The 23,337-nt window shown below is 43.9% G+C and overlaps 2 protein-coding genes across 4 annotated transcripts in view; one reads left to right on the top strand and one right to left on the bottom strand.

The window, feature by feature from the left end:
* Positions 1 to 20,471, bottom strand: part of phkb (phosphorylase kinase, beta) — a 123,414-nt gene extending 102,943 nt beyond the window's left edge. For 2 of the 3 annotated variants that reach the window (XM_060911640.1, XM_060911639.1), the window contains exons 1-3: positions 20,392 to 20,461; positions 10,781 to 10,867; positions 373 to 511 (exon numbers count right to left, since the gene is read on the bottom strand). In XM_060911640.1, the coding sequence (XP_060767623.1) occupies positions 373 to 511; positions 10,781 to 10,867; positions 20,392 to 20,455 (290 nt within the window). In that variant the 5' untranslated portion in view covers positions 20,456 to 20,461. Of the gene's footprint in view, positions 1 to 372; positions 512 to 10,780; positions 10,868 to 16,423; positions 16,526 to 20,391 lie in introns of all 3 variants that reach the window. The other variant, XM_060911641.1, reaches the window with a different exon arrangement.
* Positions 20,472 to 20,566: 95 nt separating this feature from the next.
* The window catches only part of itfg1 (integrin alpha FG-GAP repeat containing 1), a 288,511-nt gene continuing 285,740 nt past the window's right edge, over positions 20,567 to 23,337 (top strand). The window contains exon 1 of the mRNA XM_060911643.1: positions 20,567 to 20,909. Within this exon, the coding sequence (XP_060767626.1) occupies positions 20,729 to 20,909 (181 nt within the window). The 5' untranslated portion in view covers positions 20,567 to 20,728. The remainder of the gene's footprint in view (positions 20,910 to 23,337) is intronic.

Genomic DNA, 23,337 nt, shown 5'->3' with positions numbered 1-23,337 from the left:
ACTATTTTGAGTTAATCAGATCTCACATAATAAAAGTTCCCCAATCTTATTTCGGAATTATTTCATCTAAAAACAGGTTAGATTTTTCATCTTACTTTAAGAAATCTTACCAAGTCAAATTTGACTAGTTCCATTGGCAGATTTTTTTTCACCTGATTCAAGCAAATATGCTTCGTTTTAATCTTTTATTTCTTATTTTTGAAAGGCCATTTTTTGCAGTGTATATATATATAAACAAACTGTAGAGCTGCAGTAACTCTACACAGAGACTCATCAATCCTGATTTGAGCGTCTTGGCCAAAGGACCGTCATTCAGAGAGCTCATTGAAGTATCAGCCCATGTGTGTGTGTGTGTGTGTGTGTGTGTCTCACCTATAAGCGAGAGACAGAGCCCAGGCACTGGCAGCACAGTAAAGTGAATCTCGCACTTTGGCTGCTTTACAGTCGGAGCAGGTTTTCACAGGAAACAGACCGGTGGTGGGGCTCTGATAGTTCAGAATAGTGCATTTCACTACACACACAAACAGGGAGAGAGAACAGAGGGGGGAAAAAAAAAATAAAATTGTGCCAGTCCTATTTGTATGTATAAAATTCTACCTTATTGTTTTTAGTATTTATCCCAGTTATTAATATAAATGGTAACACTCCTGAATAAAAACAACACTTCTGTATAGAAAACATTTAAATGTCTCGTAACAGCAGTGGAATATAAGCACTTTCTCTGGCTGCCAACAATTCACAGTACCAGTCAATGGTTCAATCACACCTTATAATTCAGTGATTTTTATGAATTAAGGTCACTTCGTGTCTGAAAGTAATAATGGATGTCGTTTCTCTTGACTTCGTTGAGCGGTTCTTCACATAATACTGGATGGATGACTCCACTTGTGGAATCGGGCTATTAAGCCAAGTTTCAAGTCCAGTCAAGTTTATTTTTCTAGCGAATTTAACAATAGACATTGTCGCAAAGCAGCTTTACAGAATTTTAGTGAATTTAAACAATTCACTAAAGAGACAATAACAGAAAAAATAATTACACAGAGAGAGAGAAAGAAAAGGTAGACAGACAGAGATGATACACAAGCAGAGAGACAGATAGTTCACGGGACAGTCTAATTATCCTCAAGTGTTGTGTGTGATGTCACTGACCGCCTTCACGGGTCTCCACGAAATAAAAATAAAGACGAATTGAATAGAAATGATAATGAAACTGAAATGAAGGCAGTGATGGCAGCCCAGTGCAGGTCAGTACTCTGCGTGTATTGTGCTGCGGCGTAATCAGCCTCAATACAGCTTCATTTCCCATCAGTGCGCTGAACACAGACGCCCACTCGGGTCAAACCGTCAAGCCTGATAAACGGGTCGTGTGCAGAATTATGAGAAATAATAAAGTGCTTCTCTGACCTTAGAAGACCCCAAAAACAGGGAGGGAAAGAGCGAGAGAGAGAGATTGCTTGCCTTTTATCTGATTAGTTGAATGATTAATCAGGCAGCAGGCACTCGGCCACACATCCTGCTACAAGAGATCCTTTCCCAAAATCACTAATTAATATGAATGACTAATTAAACCCAATCAGCTAAAACTGCAGAACAACAAAATGAAAGCATATGGATGAAATTCAGTTGAATAAACTTGACTCCTCTCCTTCGCTGACTTGACTGGTTCCCAAAGATTTATATTTACTACTTCACACCCACAATGCTCTGTGGATTTCTCCTCTGCAGTAACCGCGCACGGTCCCCCCACACATGGTCCCCATGCACGCACGCACGCACGCACGCACGGTCCCCATGCACGCACGGTCCCCACGCACGCACGCACGGTCCGCACGCACCGCATGCACGCACGCACGTACGCACGGTCCCCACGCACGCACGCACGCACGCACGCACGCACGCACGGTCCCCACGCACGCACGCACGCACGCACGGTCCCCACGCACGCACGCACGCACGCACGGTCCCCACGCACGCACGGTCCCCACGCACGCACGCACGCACGGTCCCCACGCACGCACGCACGGTCCCCACGCACGCACGCACGCACGCACGGTCCCCACGCACGCACGCACGGTCCCCACGCACGCACGCACGCACGGTCCCCACGCACGCACGCACGCACGCACGCACGGTCCCCACGCACGCACGCACGCACGGTCCCCACGCACGCACGCACGCACGGTCCCCACGCACGCACGCACGCACGCACGCACGCACGCACGGTCCCCACGCACGCACGCACGCACGGTCCCCACGCACGCACGCACGGTCCCCACGCACGCACGGTCCCCACGCACGCACGGTCCCCACGCACGCACGGTCCCCATGCACGGTCCCCATGCACGCACGCACGCACGCACGGTCCCCATGCACGCACGGTCCCCATGCACGCACGCACGGTCCCCACGCACGGTCCCCATGCACATACACACGGTCCCCATGCACATACACACGGTCCCCCCCACACACGCTCCCCATGCACATACACACGCTCCCCATGCACATACACACGCTCCCCATGCACATACACACGGTCCCCCCCACACACGCTCCCCATGCACATACACACGCTCCCCATGCACATACACACGCTCCCCCCTCACCCCCCCCGCCCACGCGGTCCCCCCGCCCACGCGGTCCCCCCTCACCCCCCCATGCACACACGGTCCCCCCGCACACAGTCCCCCCACGCCCCCCCATGCACACACGGTCCCCCCGCACACAGTCCCCCCCCCCCCACGCGCACGGTCCCCCTCAACTCTGCCTCAAATCTACGAAATGCCTGTGCAGTTACAAGTAAATATATAAAGAAAAGAAGGATGATGACATTATTTATAGTCCATCCAAGGATGGAGGGGAGGAAAACTATCTCAGCATTTTCGATGCAAATGCACTGAAGTCCCATCTCCTTTATCATTTATCAATATAATGAGCCTTTAAATCAGCTCCTAATGCAGCACATCCAAACAGTGTACCAGCAGGAGACATTTCCTATCCAGAGAGAGAGAGAGAGAGAGAGAGAGAGAGAGAGAGAGAGTGTATGTGGGAGATGGAAAAAAAATGATACAAGGAATCAAGAGGTTTCTTTGTGAATCAGAGTTAAAGGCTGATGAGGGGAACCTCAATCTCAGAGGCGCAGTGGAATACAGAGAGAGAGAGAGAGAGAGGGGGGGGGGGGGTAATTTGACTGCAAATATAAAGTGGTAATAATGGAATGTAACTATAGGTGAAGGCACTTATCTAACTTTAGAAAGTGCATATCCTGGACCAATCTCTCTCTCTTTTTTTATATGAAAGTATGTCCCTTGACACACTCATCCAGAAGGGTAATTTTGCACAAGGCCATCTGTCTACAGCAGAAAAAAATAAAATGCATCTGGAAAAATCCCAAGGGAGTCTGGAGCCAGATTCATGACGTCACCTGCGGAAGCGCCAGCAGGCTGCGCGAGCTTTGCACGGTTTCAGTGCACAGCCTGTGTAGACCAAGCGCTCCCATTTCTCTCTCATTGTCCGGTCTTTTGGGAAACAATGAGTACTAATCCCATCAGGATTGGTGTTGCTACACCCTCCGATGATACATCTGTTAACCATTTTAATAATTACACGATAACATTGAAGAAATTTGCAGAAAACCACCAGGTCGTTTTCTCATAAACAAACCAGCGCTGGCGTAGGATTCAGAGGGCGGCGTCCCGCACGCGACGTCACGAAAATCAGTGTTTCCCGGGAAATCCAAATGCCAAGTTTTTTCAGAGGCGGACCAATTCGCCTCTAATGGCTCGATTTCAACTGAATTTTTCTGGTATTGCGCAAGGTAAAAAAAAAATTGCACAAAATGCAAAAATGTGACCGATATTTGACCAAAGTTTAATATAAAATAGGAGAATTACATTGATCTTGCTCCTGAATTTACCCGTGAGATGCACTTTAAAATCACCATGATTTATTTCCCAAAGGTGACTCCCTGATTTGTCATGATCCATTTCTAAATGGTGACTATTACCCCTTTTCCAACCACAGGGAACGGGTTCCATTCTCATTCACGCACCACATTTTGAACCATTCGGAGCATTTGACCAAAAACTAATCGGTTCGCAACTTGAAAAGTTGGTTTGCGGCTGGAACCAAAAGATAGCTGATTTTTCCAGCACAAACCATAACATCAGTGAGCGTAACATCAGTGAGCGTGCCATTAGTTTGGAGATTTATACAGCATCTTTAGTAGTTGGTCCATGCTTGTTTTTTGAACAAAAACATCTACAACCACAGAATGAAAGCTAACAGGTAATTAATGTGATCCGCCATCCGTTCATGACCCACCCTTGATGACAATGGTTCTGCTCAAAACCTGAGCTGGTTCGCTTGTTGGAACCAAGGTTCAATGAATCCTGAACAGAACCAATTCAAGAACCTGTTCCCCGTAGGTCGAAAAATGGGATATGATTCATTTCCAAATGCTGACTATGACTCATATTGATTCATTTCCAAATGATGACCATGATTCATCTTGACTCAATTTCAAAAAGAGAGTCAAATATGGATCTTTACTTGCTCCAGTATTAATCTCAACCTTTCTTCATCTTATCTTTTAAATTCTGATTCATATAATAAAAAAACTAATATTTTCAAATTTAGTCTGATCAAACTCGGGAATGGATTAATATGAAATTTAGGTTTAGTTTCTGCACACACACAAAAAAAAAAAAAAAAACACACAAAACCGCACCTTCATTAATATTTGCCAGCAGTGTGCGAGAGTGGGCGTGGCCAAGCGTCAGCTGCAGATGGAGAGGAGGCGGGTAGAACTGGTAGGTAACGAATGATGATTCTCACCTCTGCCTTATTAACGACAGTCTACTTTTTAAAATATTTCTTTGTGCTTTCACTGACGGCCGTGACCAGAGACGGCGAGTGCTGTGCCGAGGAGCGTGAACTTGAACTTGAAGCGAAATCCGCGAGTTCATGACGGACCCTTTTCAGTTGATTTCATCGTGCGTCACCTGCCAGTTCAACCCGCCTCCTCTCGGTCCACAGATAATGCTTGACCACGCCCCCCTGCCACAGGAACATGAACAATTTTGACAACGAATTCACACATCTTCACTTTTACAGTTCTGTCCTTCGTCATTTAAACCTGAACGTATTTAACATAAGACAAAAATGTGTGAAAATAGAGGAAACGGTGACACAAATGAAGCCTCAATGTTTACAAGCAGCGTTTGAAATATTAATTCTGAAAGAATTTGTTCTGCATTGAAGATTTCACATGATTAAAGCGCAGGCTGGACTCATCGTAACGAGTGATGTGCAAACAGTTTTACTGAATAAAGAACAGGACTGTCGCAAGGACAGGAAGTGCTGAACGGTCATCTCGAGCACTTCCTCTAACCGTTCCACACTGAACATACTTCAGGTTGCTGAGAAAGAAGATTTTATCCTTTTTTTTGTAAGTGAGAAAACTTTATATCTGTCCCTAGAATTCATCTCAACCAATATTTATTCTATCGATCAGTCATTATGATTCATCTCCTAATGGTAACTTTAGAATCATGTGATTGATTTGTTCAAATAACCCCCTGTGATTGGCTTGCGGCAACTAGAGCTGGGTAATGTGACGAAATAACATCGATCTCATAATAATTACGCAATAATACACTGAGATATCACAGGGTTTATTTTTATATTTAGAAACTCCAATTGGAAGCAGCAATGCTAAAATTTTATACTGTATCTTTAAAACTGGAATATATTTTTTTAAATTGTTGAATGTATTATCTCTTTTTTTTGGTAACACGACTGTGGCATTTTGGAAACAAACCTCTATACTGCGCTGCGTACTGTTTATGACAGGAATAAGGAAAAGTACAGCGATATGATATTTCTGTCCCATCTCTCAAAACATCGTACAGCTGACATGCAGGCTGTGTTCCAAACCACAGATCATTTCCACTCCAGCCAGCCTGTTCCATTATCTGGAAGGAAGAGCTGCAGTAGTTTTACACACTTGTATTTCGTGTGCAATATGGATGCAAGTTTGGATAACAAAACAATTTCCGCAAATAAACATATAAATCATTTGCTCGCCAAACAGAAAAGCGAACATAATATCTGCGTAAAGTTAACTTTTTGCCAATCTTCCTTCTCCTCTGCGTCTCTGCATTCTACAAAGAGAGCTCGTGTCTCTCAAGACAGCGGCTTATCTGGTGTTTAACACATGACCAAACACCGATTTCAAAACGAGACACTTCGTGTTTCAAGTTCAAAACGCTTCTCCTTTTGCTGAGAAACTTATTCGTGAGCTGATTATTTTATGAATATTAATCCATACCGATGATCTGTTTTATGAATATTAAATGACTAGTGGGCAGTCTTGGGGCACGCAAGTTGTGAGTTGGTGAGATGGGGGGGGGCTCTAAAATAATTCATCTCATCTCATTATCTGTAGCCGCTTTATCCTTCTACAGGGTCGCAGGCAAGCTGGATCCTATCCCAGCTGACTACGGGCGAAAGGCGGGGTTCACCCTGGACAAGTCGCCAGGTCATCACAGGGCTGACACATATGGCCCTTTTCCACTACCCTTTTTCAGCTCGCTTCAGCCCGACACGGCTCGCGTTTTGACTACCAAAGAACAGCACGACTCAGCTCGCTTCAGCCCTGCTTAGCCCCTAAAACTCGCACCGTTTTGGAGTGGGGCTGAAGCGAGCCAAAGCGAGCCGAGTGAGGCTGGGGGCGTGAGCAGACACTCCCCTGTGCACTGATTGGTGAGGAGGAGTGTCCTCACATGCCCACACACGCCCCACGAGCACGCTGGGATCTGTAAACACCGTAAACCCGGAAGAAGAATAATTACGAATTACGAGAATTTCTGAAGCCTTATGCGCCTCGCCTCATCTATACGCTCTTGCCAGTATCTGTTGGCGTTGTCGGTGACAACAAGCCACAGCACCAAGACCAGCAACACTAACGACTCCATGTCCTCCATGTTTATTGTTTACTATTCGGATCGTGAGACTACCGCTGAAAAGATCACTGATGTCACTGTTTGCGCTGCTTAACGACATCACGTGACGTCCACCCACTTTCGCTAACTCCACCCAATGTGTCCACCCACTTCCAGCCAACACGGTTCAGCGCGGTTGTAGTTGAAATGCAACTTCAACAGCCCCGCTCAGCCCGACTCAGCACGGCACGGCTCAGCCCAACTCAGCACGGCACGGCTCAGCCCAACTCAGCCCAACTCAGCACGGCACGGCTCAGCCCAACTCAGCCGCGTTTGTAGTGGAAAAGCAGCAATAGACACAGACAACCATTCACATTCGCATTCACACCTACGGTCAATTTAGAGTCACCAGTTAACCTAACCTGCATGTCTTTGGACTGTGGGGGAAACCGGAGCACCCGGAGGAAACCCACGCGGACACGGGGAGAACATGCAAACTCCGCACAGAAAGGCCCTCGCCGGCCACATGGCTCGAACCCGGACCTTCTTGCTGTGAGGCGACAGCGCTAACCACTACACCACCGTGCCGCCTCTCTAAAATAATTTCTTTAAAAAAAAAAAAACAGGTGCACACAAATGATCTTCACACTAAAATTTATACAAAAACACCTGAAAATATTAAAATGTAAAAATCTTAATGTTAAAAACGGACTTGTGAAAATAAGATCTTTTAAACCAGTTGGTAGACTGTGTGTGTGTGTGTGTGTGTGTGTGTGTGTGTGTGTGTGGTGTTTCTGCTGCTAATCTCAGGTTAGGGCTCGGACTTGATGCTTCACCTGAAGCTGAATAAAATCAACCTAATTTGGATTTTTAAAAAATAAATGAATAAAACCCCACTAAGAAAAACTCTTAAAGAGCTTCACTAAATCTCCGTGTATTGGACAGCTGGTATCAGAGCGAGTTCATAAATCCGTGACAGAAGACAGCAGAGGAAAATAATGGTGTTGAAAGCAGAAAGCGAGCGAGACAGACGGATGAAGGTCAGCCGTTGAAGGAAGACGGACGAGTATTGATTAATCACAAACCATTTTTACAAACTGCAAATCATCCCCATCGTCCGTCTAAACCCTGTCTCCGCTTCTCCACCGCACACGGTATGACGGAGTCACACTGCTGTCTGAAGCTCGACTCATTTCTAAACAGTCGACTCTCTGATTCTTTTTAATTATTTTTCAAACGGCTCTTTTAATTCATCTTGATTCCAAGTGTTGACTCTTGGTGACGATCGCGAATCATGTATCACAATTCACTTTCAGACAAGAAACTCTGCAGTTCCTCTCGACACATCGTCAAACAGGCTCACTGTCAAACGATTCATTATGATTCAGTGGACTATGTCCAAACACACGTTCTGTGAATCTTCAGGATTCGTTTCCAAATGGTTAACTCTCTGTTTTGACATGATTCACTTCAACAGCAGGCTTAGGAAACATTTCATTCAGGATTCGTCCTTTATAGAAAAGTGAATACATGATTCATTCTCAGATGGTGACCGTCAATAGCGATTCATTTTCATTCAGGAGACTCAATAATTAAACTTTATCCACTTTCTGATTCGCAGAGGACTCAACATTTCAGCTTGATTAATTTACAAATAATGAACATGCGATTCATTTTTTAACCAGAGACTTAATGATTTACTGTGACTGATTTTCAGACAGGAAACTTAATGATTCATCTCCATTAATGTTTAAAGAGTCGATAGGATTCATTTACGATAGCGAATCGAGGACGATTCAGCTCAATTCATTTCCAGTCCATGATTCATCTTGACTTAATTTTAAACAGGAGACTCAATAATTCATCATGATTTAATTTATGATTCACAGATGACTCTATGCTTCATTCTGATTCATTTACAAAGAGTGAATCTACAATTTATCTGAGAAGTGAGAACTTTCAATTCATAGTATTTGATTTTTATATATTTTATATAAATCTGGATTCATTTTCAAATAGAGAACTGTTAAATTTCCAAATGGTGACTCATCGTTTGACTCATGATTCATTTCCATGTGGTGAATCGACTATCTGTTTTAAAAACAGGCGATTCATATGATTCATCTTTCAAACAGTTGATTCTGCCACTTATCTCTGATACTTTATTTACAAACCCTGATTCAGTCGTTCATTTTGGGCTTGATGCTTTATAGTGACAGATTTTCATCAAATGAATTAACTTGAGAACAGTGGACTGATTCATTCACAACTGGGAGAGCTTGTGATTCATTTTGTTTTCTTTTTCTTCTTTTTAAAAAGATGTAACTTTATAATTCTCTGCGATTCATTTCCAAATGGTGAGTGATTCATTTTGACTCATTTACATGTGGTGAGTCAATTAATTTTTCAATAGGTGACTCCAAATCATTCTGATTCCCCCCCCCCCCCCCCCCCCCCAACATCCTGCGAATTACTTCAGTTCATTTATAGACTGGAACTGAGTGAATCGTCTTGATTCATTTTCAAACAAGACTCTAATTTTAATTAATTACCTAATGGTGAATTGAGAGTTCATTTATGGATTTAATGCCTTTGATGCCCCTTTTCCACCAAAGCAGTTCCAGGGCTGGTTCGGGGCCAGTGCTTAGTTTGGAACCAGGTTTTCTGTTTCCACTGACAAAGAACTGGCTCTGGGGCCAGAAAAACCGGTTCCAGGCTAGCACCAACTCTCTGCTGGGCCACAGGAAAGAACCGCTTACGTCAGCGGGGGGGCGGAGTTGTTAAGACCAACAACAATAAGACCGCGAAAGATCGCCATTTTTAAGCGACGAGAAGCAGCAGCTGTACAAACGCGAAGTCAGACATTATTATTGTTGTTGCTGCTGCTTCTTCCGTGTTGTTTTTGCTTCGATATTCGCACCAAGGTTTATGTAAACGTAGCACCGTAACTGACGTATACAGCGACATAATGACATGGCTCTGCTTAGCACTGCAAGCTATGGAAAAGCAAACTGGTTCTCAGCTGGCTCGCAAGTTGAACGAGTTGTGAACCAGCACCAGCACCGGCCCCGAACCAGCCCTGGAACTGATTTGGTGGAAAAGGGGTATGAATAGCAGACCAAGTTGTTCACAAATGGGAGAGTAGGTCATTCATCTTGTTTTTGTTTTTTCTTGAAAAGCGACTTTTATAATAATTCATCATGATTCATTACCAAGTGTTGACTCTGTGATTCATCTTGATTCATTTACATATTGTGAATAATTTTTTTTTTTAAGAAGTGGGGACTTGTGATTAATCGTGACTGATTTTCCGACAAGACGCTATAATTTCTCAATTCATTTTCAAACTCTGGAATAATTCACTCGCAGATCTACGAATCTGTAATTCATCACTGTTTTTCTTTTTTAAAGCGACTTCATCATTATGATTCATGACCAAATGGTAGCTCGATGATTCAACATGATTCATTTACATACAGTGAATAAATGAATCATTTTTAAACAGTCGACTCAATGATTCATTCAATAATAAATAGGAGTGTGTGATGATTTATTCTTTTCTTTTAAGACAAGGCACTTTAAAATTCATCAAGATTCATTTCCAAGGCTTGTTTTTTTTTTTTTTAATTAAACAGGCGTCTTTATGATTCATTTTCAAACGGGTGATTTTGCGAACAATCTCAGCTCGCTAAAAGTGTAGTCTGAAAGATAAACTGTGTGCGTTTACTCCAAGTCTGTGCATCTTGAATGTAACTTGGGGTGTGCAAGTGGCATCTTCACATCCACCACAAGGACAAACACTTCACCCATGTAAAAGCTTCAGATTTTCGAGGTCTCACCTGCGCTGTAGAACCGGTCCAGTTTCTCCCACAGAGGCTCATCCTCACGGTGCAGGATGGACAGCTTGAGAGGTTCATAAATGGAGCCTGATAATAAAGAAAAGTTGAGCACTCTTTAGACGGACACCCTGAAGGGCACTTTAGTTCACGAACAGACACGCTTCAGCTCTCAAAATCTGCAGCCATGCTCAAGTGAACACTTCATCATCTACAGTTTACTCCGAGGTCCGACTCATCCAGAGCTCAATCTGAGACCGGAGCCAGTTAATGAGCTGCACATATTAATATATCAGATGGAAGAGGTTTGACTTACTGTTCGGTTCAGCTACAGCGGTGCAGAAAAATCCTCATAAATAAAGGAAATACTTTTCATGAAAAGTGGATTTGAAGGATTTTTTGGTCAATAAAATGTGTCAATCTTGGGGCTCTAGCTTACATTTGATAGATATGACTGGCATAAACCCAAAAAAGCAAATCTGAGGGAGGGAAAAGGGGAAAAAAAAGCCCTGAAGCTGGTGCACTATTTCAGACACTTCGGAGTGATTTACATTTTAATGGAGTTGGCCAACGGTAAGTACCTCAGCTCCAAAAAAACTCCCATTTCACTGCAAATTAGCATAATTTCCATTAGGCTTTAAGTAGGAAGGACAAAGCTATTCGTTATAAAATAACTTGCAACAGGAAAATAAAAGATCTCATTTAGCTCTTACTAACGATCTCCGAATGAAAATTTTCTGCCTTGCTAATCTCTTTGCTAGTTCTATAGCTAGTCACTTTAGAATTAACGTCCACCTGTTCTGGAATTCATTTAACAGCTTGAAAATGGCAGATGGTGCTATTTATTTAGCTCTGCAATATTTCTACACAACTCTACGGGGTGTTCCTCATTTGCGGGGCAACTATCCAATCAGAACAGAGCTCATGTACATAGAATGCTATTAAAGGTCGACTGCCTTTCAGATTTTTCAAGCATAGGTCATAAAAAGAATTTTCCCCGACACCCAATTATTTTTGTTTAGTGGACCGAAAGCTACTGAAATTGAATCACAGACTCCCAATTATTATTATTATTATTATTATTTTTTTAAACAGCTTAACGAAATGAATTCATGAATTTATCTCCATGTGGCTCTAAATTCCCTGCTATTTTTTCCTGCTTCACCATGACCCAATTCAAGATACTACATCATGCATCACGTGGTGGGCTTTCCCCGTTCACGCAAGGCATTGTGGGATACAAATTTGAAACAGGAGAGAAAAATGGAGGGCGTGAGTGTGAGAATGAAACGTGAAAGAGCGACTACAGTAATGGAAAGAAAGCGAGAAGAAAAGACGTTATGTTATATATGAAGGAAAGGAAACGCAGGACCAAACTAATAAATATGGGCGCTCAGCGAGCACCTCGGTGTGATCAGCTGTTCGTTTAGCGACAGAATGATGTAACTGTCAGTGCACGCTCAAAGGGAAACCTGTAGATGGCAGTAATGCGACACTGTGGATGCCAGCTGCCATAAAACCCAAAAGAAGAAGAAGGTAAACCTGCGCATGCGCACACGGACTTCCTCTGTCTGCTTGACTGCGCCAAGCGAGCGATTTCATGCACGTTATTTGCTTTAATCCCCTCAAATTAAATAACTTCCCAGCCACAGAATGGCCTGATATTTTGTGAGATATTACAGAAATAAACAGATATCACAATCACCACATTTCAGACGGAACTAAATTTCACTGATTTTATGAAATCGAAAGCTTTAAATTGTGTAGAATCATATTCAGGCTTTTTATTGAAGCTGGAGAACTTTGTGTTCTTAAAGATAAACTCTAGAACACATGAAGTCCAAGGTGCCATGATTTACGGTCCTTGTTTTTGACTCAGTGAAATTTGAGCTAAACATGTTAATTCACAAGGCGAGTCACACAAACATGTAATTATGAGAACTCACTAACGAATATAATAACTTGCATTGCAACCAATGTATTGAAATAAAGAATAAAAATGAATAATCACGGACTAAGATGTGTTAGCAAATAATCCCATGTTATTTTTTTAAAAAAGCAAATAAAAAATAAGTGCTGAATAAAAACCCATCTTATGGAAATAAAGATACAAATTTTGTTGTCCGGTGGTCAAGTGTTTATGAGATACATTGGCTTGCACTTACGATCAGGTTCCCTGCGGTGGTACGTTTGTTGTTCATACAGACGTCGTACGGTCACAAGAGCAGCCAAACATCAGGTCGATGTGTTACCATATTCTCTTAAATCTGGAGTTCTGCTCTGCATGCTTTGTGTGCACCATTATTAGCCAAAAGGCATTTTTTTGCTGATTGCAGCAGTAGTTAAAGAATGCAAATTTCTTGTGCTTCATCTAAATGGGGTCCCTCGTCCAACTACCAAGTTTGGTTTTGATGCGTCAAAGCTTTGCCGAGATATGATCTCACTCATACATGTCAACCTATACGGAATGTCCGTATTTTATACGGATTTGATTCAATAAACGTAGTATACGGGCCTATAAATAAAGTTATATGGATTCTTTAAAAAAACTTCAATATTTATTTCGAGCTATAATCAATCCCCACAATGATAAACGTACTGTACACCACAGCCAGCCAGTAAAGAGTCTTATGAAATCGCGCGTTATCTTGTGGTAGCGAGACTTCGTTCCACTTTTGATCATGCGCACACCGCATTGCGAGAATCCCGCCAACCGTGAAGTCATAGACATATAAACATAGACGCCGCCTTCTGCGTAGAATCATGCGTCAACCTCGCCACCATATTGGATGTGGCAAAGTGGAGATTCTTCAGCCGTCTCTGGTATAGCGTCTAGACAGTAGCCGAGAATAAAGATGCCTCATTCATGTGCTGCGTTTAACTGTACCAACAGGTTTACCGTCCAAACGAGATCACACGGGATTACCTTTCACAGGTGAGACTGGAAAAATACTTTGTATTCATTCTGAAGGTTTATTGTTATTAATATTGAATAAAAAGTAACTGGGATACATCATTGCTAATTATCATTCAAATTTTAGGTGAATTATTTTAATTTGCATCTTATACGGATTTTATAAGGGAAATACGGATTTTGGAGGTTGGTTATACAGGTTTGATTGACCAAAGGTTGACATGTATGCTCACTTCCTGTTTGACAGCTTTGCTGCTGAATTTGATTGGCTAGAATGGGTGAAAGTTTTGGCAAATCAAAAGGCCAACAAATGACTTTTGGGCGGCTTGGTCCGAAGATCGCGCCTACCAAATTTTGTGAAGATTGGACAAAATTTGTGACCTATGAAAACTTTGAAGCATTGCTCATAAAATCCAAAATAGCTAAAACTTGTCTCGGAATGCATGATAAATAACAATTACTTTTACATGTCTCTCTTCCAACCTCATCTTTTTTTATGCTTGGTTTTGCTTACTGAATCTTTAAAGCTAGACGGCCGTTCGATTTCATAAAATCGGTGAAATTTAGTTCCCTCTGAAATGTGGCGATTGTGATATCTGGTTATTTCCGTAATATCTCACAAAATATCAGGCCATTCTGTGGCCAAGAAGTTATTTAATTTGAGGGGATTAAAGCAGATAATGCGCATGAAATCACTCGCTTCGCGCAGTCAAGCAGAGAAAGTCTCTCTCTCCTGTTTCAAATTTGTATCCCACAATGCCTTGCGCGAACAGGGAAAGCACATCACATGATGCATGACGTCGTATCTTGAATTGGGTCATGGTGAAGCAGGAAAAAATAGCAGAGAATTTAGGGCCACATGGCTCTAAATTCATTAATTGTTCTGTTTAAAAAAAACTAATAAGATTGGAAGCAGTGTTGTTTTCGTTAATGATGACGAAATGATTTCGTTAACGCACCTTTTTTTCATGACTAAAACGAGACAGTGACGAGCTAAACATAACTCTTTGATCACGAAAATATGACGAGACGCATCTGTTGTTTTTGTTGACTTGACGAGACAAGATGAAAATGTTAGTGGGTTGGCTATAGGACTATCAAAATGCATGGCGTTTCCTCCAACGGCGCGTGCAACCTGTCTGCCAAACGCTGAAAATATCAGCAATGCACCTGCATCCGCTCCTTGTTTGCCACACCCACCACCAGGCATGTCCGGGCACAGTGCACACCAGGGCAGCCACACGCAGTTCATGGACCATGGCGGCGGCAACGCCAGCACAAGGGCTTGGTGGGCGGAAAAGACGCGATGATTTATGGACATACTTTACACATAATCCAGCAGAAAATAAAACGGAATGCCTTGTAGTGGGAGACAGAGATACACGCTGTGGCTAGAAACTACGTGGCAAGAATACGACCGACCTCAAGAGGCATCTAAAGGCTCGCCATGCTGCTATTTCTGCGACGGTAAGTTAACGTTACAAGAAGTCCCGTGAACAAATCGTGCATACGTTTTCTAGCTTTGGTTAATGTCACTCAACAATCGGGCTGTGATGAATTTCCTATGAAGTTTTCCAAAACACCGTGACCTGGCGAAAATGAATGGGACCGCTAGCTTCATGCTAAAGTTGGCTTGGTTAAGCTAACTTAAATTCAATTAACATGCCATGAGTAAACCTTGTCCTGCAGGGATTATTGGTGGGACGGCAACTGAATGCTTTGTCATATATTGACCCATATTTGCGTTACTGTGAAACATACGGGGGGAAATGTCGCTTTTCAGACCTGTTGCTGTGCCTTAATATGTCTAAATGAGCAGCAGCACACCTGGCTACTCGAACATTAGCAGCACGTTTAGCCATCATATTTACATTAACGGACAGCGTGGTCATCTTCTAGTTGTGTGTCCATCGTGACATGTTTGTGCTCTATCAGCGCACTGCGACATGTTAAACGGAGGCAGAAACACGAGTCTGTGAACAATGGAGCATGCGCACTAGACAGCGTTTATGCAGAGAGGATGTTATGCACAACCTGTCAACCTTGATGACAATTTCCTATCTCTGTATTGGCCTAATTTAATGTCTCATCTCATTATCTGTAGCCGCTTTATCCTTCTACAGGGTCGCAGGCGAGCTGGAGCCTATCCCAGCTGACTACGGGCGAAAGGCGGGGTACACCCTGGACAAGTCGCCAGGTCATCACAGGGCCTAATTTAATGTTTTAAAGGAATTATTTTTTCGACTAAAATGAATGACTAAAACTGGACTAAAACCCTTGTAGTTTTCGTCGACTAAAACTAGACCAAAACTATCAAGGACGGAATTGACTAAAATGTGACTAAAACTAATAAGCATTTCATCCGAAAGACTAAGACTAAAACTAAATCAAAAATGGCTGCCAAAAACAACACTGATTGGAAGACTGTGATTCGAATTCAGTAGCTTTTTGGTCACGAAACAAAAATAACTGGGTGTCAGGGAAAATTCTTTTTATGACCTACACTTGAAAAATCTGAAAGGCAGTCGACCTTTAAATACCGAATCTAGTACTTGAATAATTGAACAGGACCATGTTTCTTAAATATGTCCTGAGAACATCTGTGATTATTTTATAATTATATAGAGGTGTCTGGCTATGAAGAGTCTGAGAACCTCTGATTTAAACCACGAGGATCTTGATCATTCTGAATATTTATCCCATCATTCCACCCCGAATAAGCTAAAACTTACCGTGTCTGCTGAGTCTGTGTTTTGAACGGGAACGCTCACAGGCAGCGCTGGCCATTTTGTTCGTTAGCCCAAATGCTACCACACTACAGCACTACTGAAGCTCTGGGGGTTAGTACAGCATCCATGGAGGAAGAAATTACACAGAATTACTGGGTTAAACGTGCAACAAAACAGACAGACATTCATTTTCAGTCAATTAGAGCAGATCATCACAGTCAGAAAAAAAGGTACTTGTACAGGTGCATTGTCGTTTCCCCAATTTGTACAAAGAACGCAAATGCACCTTTAAAATTCTCATGCATGCCTGAAATGAATTGTCAAGGTGTTCTACACCCTCTTTCCCAGGTGAAAAATAAACAACAGAGGTCCAAAGACCAAGCCCTGAGGGGTCACACACCAGTGACAAGTGTTTACAGGCAGAAATGTACAGTGTAGTACCTTTATTTCTGGTTCAGGTGAACAATTAAAGGTTTATTAATCCTAATTTATGCAGTTTATCACATTCCTGTACCCCACTTCTGGTTACACTAGAGATTAATATTTTATGAAATGCTGTTTATGTAATTCAAGACAGATTACTGAAGTAGAACAGTACTTTTTTTTTTAAATCAACCTCCAGGTTTATTTTAATTCATGTTCATGAAATATGGCTGATTTCACTGTATTTCTGTATAATCACACAGATAATATGCCACGGCGCTCAGGGATGTCCTCGCTGACGTCTTTAACATGTCCCTGAACCAAGCTGTTGTCTCCACGTGTTTCAAAGCTACAACCATAATAGCAGTGCCAAAGAAGCCCCTCCCATCTAACTATAATGACGATGGGCCCGTAGCACTGACTTCCATCATCATGAAGTGCTTTGAGCGACTGCTCATGCAGAACATCAAGTCCATTCTCCCTCCCTCTCATGACCCGTTCCAGTTTGCATACAGGTCAAACAGGTCCATAGAGGACGCTATCTCCGCTGCTCTACACCCAGCCCTCACTCACCTGGACTCAAAGAACATCTATGTGCGAATGCCGTTCTTGGATTACAGTTCGGCATTCAACACAACCATTCCCCAGCAGCGAATACAAAAACTCGGACATTTGGGACTCAACACCTCTTTGTAACTGGGTGCTGGACTTTCTTACAGGGAGGCCACAGAACATTCGGGTCGGCAGTAACACTTCCAGGACCATCATGCTGAGCATAGGGGCCCCACAAGGGTGTGTGCTCAGCCCACTGCTCTTCACCCTACTGACCCATGACTGTGCATCAATCTACAGCACCAACCACATTGTCAAGTTGGTGGGCCTCATCACTAACAACGGTGAAGCCAACTACAGGAATGAGGTGAGCCAACTGGTCCAGTGGAGTAAAGACAATCTCTTCCTGAACGTGGAGAAGACCAAAGAGATTGTAGTCGACTTCAGGAGAGGTCACTCACAGCATCCCCCTCTGACCATCGATGGTGCTGCAATGGAAAGGGTGAGCAACACCAAATTCCTAGGGGTGCACGTCGCTAAGGACCTCTCCTGGTCCAACAACATCGCATCGCTGGCCAAGAAGGCTCAAACTCGCCTCTACTTCCTCCGCAAACTGAGGAGTGCACGAGTCCCACCCCCCCATCATGTGCTCATTCTACAGGGGCACCATTGAGAGTGTCCTCACTGGCTGCATCACTGCGTGGTACGGAGGCTGCAGTGCCTCCTGCTGGAAGACTCTGCAACGCACAGTGAACACGGCCACCAAGATCATCGGTACCCCTCAGCCCAAGCCTGGGCCCGCCCATCCTAAGCGTGACGCTACACGAGGGCCTGTTGCGAGCTTAGTCTGGCCAGGCAAGCTATCTACAGCTCTTCCAAGCTCCGGAAAAATCGGGAGCCAATCAACTTTGAGCATCTCCAACGGCCCTGGGTAGAGGCGTGTTCAAGGCACTGACGTAGTAGAACTGCGACCGGAAGCCACAGATTGTTTACAGAATCATGCTGTATTGAAAGCATTCAACGGGAAGTTCTCATTGAAAATGGAGCAAAGAGCAGCCCTGGAGGTATTTATTGAAAGGAAGGACGGTTTCGCCTTGCTCCCGACCGGCTTCGGTAAGAGTTTAATCTACCAGTTAGCCCCGCTGGTAGCCAAATCAATGGGGCTCAGCGAGAATCCTATCGTCGTGTCACATACATCAGAGGAAAGAGTGATGTGATTGGTTTAAGCTTCGTCACAGCCTTTTCTGGCTTCGACCAGTAGCAAACTGAGGCATTTCAGGGAGGCGGGTCAACCACGGGCTCTGGGAAACGGTTGGGCTTAATATCTTTGCCAGACCAATAGCTCGCAGAGCTCTGAAGTCGCGTTAGCCAGACTACCTCAGCCCTCCCTTACGGACATCTATCACTCTCGTCTCACTCGCAGACCCATCAGCATCGCTGGTGACACCTCCCACCCTTCAGCCCTCAGGGAAAAGGATCCAGAGCCTCCGGGCCCGCTCCACAAGACCGCGGAACAGCTTCATCCACCAGGCTGTCAGGATGCTGAACTCTGTCCACTACCCACCCCCTACCCCTGGACTGTAACACATTCATTCGCACAAGAAAACTACCTCATCCGTTTGCACATCACACCACAAACATTAGCATTACTGCTGGATCTGCTGCTATTGCTCATTTACACCTTATAAGCTGCTCTTCTAGCACCTTCTCTATTATTGTACTGTATTGCACTGCTGCTATTTTATACATTGTTTGATTTTAGAGTGTATTTTTTATCTATCTATGGGCGGCACGGTGGTGTAGTGGTTAGCACGGTCGCCTCACAGCAAGAAGGTTCTGGGTTCAAACTCAGTGGCCGGCGAGGGCCTTTCTGTGTGGAGTTTGCATGTTCTCCCCGTATCCGCGTGGGTTTCCTCCGGGTGCTCCGGTTTCCCCCACAGTCCAAAGACATGCGGTTAGGTTAATATGGGACGGCCTTGGGCTGAGGTGCCCTTGAACGAGGCACCGAACTCCCAACTGCTCCCCGGGTGCTGTTCGCATGGCTGCCCACTGCTCTGGGTGTGTGTGTGTTCACTGCTGCAGATGGGTTAAATGCAGAGAGGAAATTTCCCAAGTGTGTGATGAATAAAGTTGTGCTTTCTTTTATTTATTTATTTACTTAATTTTTTATCTATATTTATATCTGGCGGCACGGTGGTGTAGTGGTTAGCGCTGTCGCCTCACAGCAAGAAGGTCCGGGTTCGAGCCCCGGGGCCGGCGAGGGCCTTTCTGTGCGGAGTTTGCATGTTCTCCCCGTGTCCGCGTGGGTTTCCTCCGGGTGCTCCGGTTTCCCCCACAGTCCAAAGACATGCAGGTTAGGTTAACTGGTGACTCTAAATTGAGCGTAGGTGTGAATGTGAGTGTGAATGGTTGTCTGTGTCTATGTGTCAGCCCTGTGATGACCTGGCGACTTGTCCAGGGTGAACCCCGCCTTTCGCCCGTAGTCAGCTGGGATAGGATCCAGCTCGCCTGCGACCCTGTAGGACAGGATAAAGCAGCTACAGATAATGAGATGAGATATTTAGTATATCTATTGGGTTGTTTTTTTTTTTTACAAGTAAGGTGAGAGAGAAACAGCATTTCGATTCCCTTATATGTCCCTGATATACAGTGAACTAACAATAAAGAATCTTTGATATCCTTCATCATACTGATTTTCCAGCAGTTAAATCATACTCGATTCAAACACCTCCAAAAAGTAGACTTATTCATGCTATGTGTGTGTAAAGTTAAACCCCAGATATTGAGGTTAATGTTCTATTCTGGGTTTAAAATAGCCTGCAGTAATCTAAACTCCAGGCTGACCTTTCAGCTCCCACCAGTTACACACACACACACACACACACACACACACACGCAAACTCATTGAAAAACAAAATCACAAAAATAAACTACAAGATCCTAAATGTAAAGTAGTTAAGATGTTAAGTGAAGTCAATTATCTGTAAACATCAAACCTGAGCGTTTAGATCTGGCTTTAAACTCCAGCAGCTTCCAACCGACATCAGCCAAGCTCGCCATGTTTACTGACCAGGACCAGTTTGCGACACTGTCGTAAACCAGGAAGTAGGTATCACTGTGACGTAACGGCGTATTTGGTAGTTTTTCATAATGTTTTGACTCAAACAAAAAAAATTATTTAATCGACTTATAATATCATCAATCATATTATCGGTGCGATATTTAATCAGATGTACAGTATGTTGCTGGAACTGTGCTGTGCGAGTGAACTTTCCGGTTAAATGCCCTGCCGTATTCCGGTTGTTGTGTTTGACTGTGCGCTGCGGCAGCAGGATGGAGCTCTCTGCGCTCACCGCCGGGTTAGCTTTAGTTTTGGTGAGTTCTGTTCGGTTTGGTGCCTTTGGACTTCAGGACGTGACCGGAGATTTATTCGGGTCGGAAAACGCGGGCACGGTGGCTGCGTTCGGGGACTTTAACTCGGATAAACAGACTGATGTTTTCGTGATCAGGGCAGGTGAGTAGCGGCGCTCTGAGCTAATGCTAACAGCACTGAGGGTTTACACACACACACACACACACACACACACCTCTTTACACTTTACACAATATTTAACCGGGTACGAGCTGACATGGGCTTTATGTTGGGACTGCATCCGTCTAATAACTGTATATATATATTTCTTGTTTAATGAATAAACAGGCGGTGTACCAAATACTCCTTATAGAAGTGCACTATACAGGCTAATACGGCATACACTCTCAGAAAACCAAGCCTGGATCCTATTTAGTGCCCAACAGAAAGCATCACTTCTGGCACAAGAGCCCTACACACTATTTAGTGCACTATACGGGGAAGTGCACTATACGGGGAAGTGCACTATACAGGCTTATACAGCATACACTCTCAGAAAACCAAGCCTGGATCCTATTTAGTGCCCAACAGAAAGCATCACTTCTGGCACAAGAGCCCTACACACTATTTAGTGCACTATACGGGGAAGTGCACTATACGGGGAAGTGCACTATACAGGCTTATACAGCATACACTCTCAGAAAACCAAGCCTGGATCCTATTTAGTGCCCAACAGAAAGCATCACTTCTGGCACAAGAGCCCTACACACTATTTAGTGCACTATATGGGGAAGTGCACTATACAGGGAAGTGCACTATACAGTCTTATACAGCATACACTCTCAGAAAACCAAGCCTGGATCCTATTTAGTGCCCAACAGAAAGCATCACTTCTGGCACAAGAGCCCTACACACTATTTAGTGCACTATACGGGGAAGTGCACTATACAGGGAAGTGCACTATACAGGCTAATACAGCATACACTCTCAGAAAACCAAGCCTGGATCCTATTTAGTGCCCAACAGAAAGCATCACTTCTGGCACAAGAGCCCTACACACTATTTAGTGCACTATATGGGTTAGTGCACTATATGGGTTAGTGCACTATACAGGGAAGTGCACTATACAGTCTTATACAGCATACACTCTCAGAAAACCAAGCCTGGATCCTATTTAGTGCCCAACAGAAAGCATCACTTCTGGCACAAGAGCCCTACACACTATTTAGTGCACTATACGGGGAAGTGCACTATACAGGGAAGTGCACTATACGGGGAAGTGCACTATACAGGCTAATACGGCATACACTCTCAGAAAACCAAGCCTGGATCCTATTTAGTGCCCAACAGAAAGCATCACTTCTGGCACAAGAGCCCTACACACTATTTAGTGCACTATACGGGGAAGTGCACTATACGGGGAAGTGCACTATACAGGGAAGTGCACTATACAGTCTTATACAGCATACACTCTCAGAAAACCAAGCCTGGATCCTATTTAGTGCCCAACAGAAAGCATCACTTCTGGCACAAGAGCCCTACACACTATTTAGTGCACTATATGGGGAAGTGCACTATACAGGGAAGTGCACTATACAGTCTTATACAGCATACACACTCAGAAAACCAAGCCTGGATCCTATTTAGTGCCCAACAGAAAGCATCACTTCTGGCACAAGAGCCCTACACACTACAGTTGTGCTCATAAGTTTACACACTCTGGCAGAATCTATGATTCTTTGACCATTTTTCAGAGAATACAACCCCTGGCAAAAAGTATGGAGTCAGCAGTCTTGGATGAGCACTCATTCACACGTTTTATTCTGTAGAACAAACTCAGATCACAAACATGATGCAATAATAGTCATTCCAAAGTGCACCTTCTTGGCCTTCAGAAACACTAAAAGAAACGAAGAAAAAGCATTGTGATAGTCAGCAAATGTTACTTTTATAGACCAAGCACAGGGAAAAAAATATGGGATCACTCAATTCTGAGGAAAGAATATGGAAATCACTCAATTTTCAGGTAGAAAATAAGGACTCGCCCAGTCAGTTTCCTTTCCCTATATTGACACCTGCCTCAGGCCAAGTTTACATTAGACCGTATCTGTCTCGTTTTCTTCGCGGATGCACTGTCCGTTTACATTAAACCGCCTGGAAACGCCGGGAAACGGGAATCCGCCAGCGTCCATGTATTCAATCCAGATCGTGTCTGATCCGGTGCTGTGTAAACATTGAGAATACGCGGATACGCTGTGCTGAGCTCTAGCTGGCGTCGTCATTGGACAACGTCACTGTGACATCCACCTTCCTGATTCGCTGGCGTTGGTCATGTGACGCGACTGCTGAAAAACGGCGCGGACTTCCACCTTGTATCACCTTTCATTAAAGAGTATAAAAGTATGAAAATACTGCAAATACTGCCCATTGTGTAGTTATGATGGTCTTTAGGCTTGCCATCCTTCCACTTGCAAGTGGTAAGTGACTTGCGCACAGCGGCTCAGTCCCGAATCACTGCTCGTGCACTACACTCGCGCGCTCTGTGAGCTGCGCAGGGCCGGAGTGCGCACCCTCCAGAGGTTACTCGCTG

The sequence above is a fragment of the Neoarius graeffei genome, chromosome 27, assembly GCF_027579695.1.
Source record: "Neoarius graeffei isolate fNeoGra1 chromosome 27, fNeoGra1.pri, whole genome shotgun sequence".
NCBI lineage: Eukaryota > Metazoa > Chordata > Actinopteri > Siluriformes > Ariidae > Neoarius > Neoarius graeffei.
This window is presented reverse-complemented; position numbering and strand designations above follow the sequence as displayed.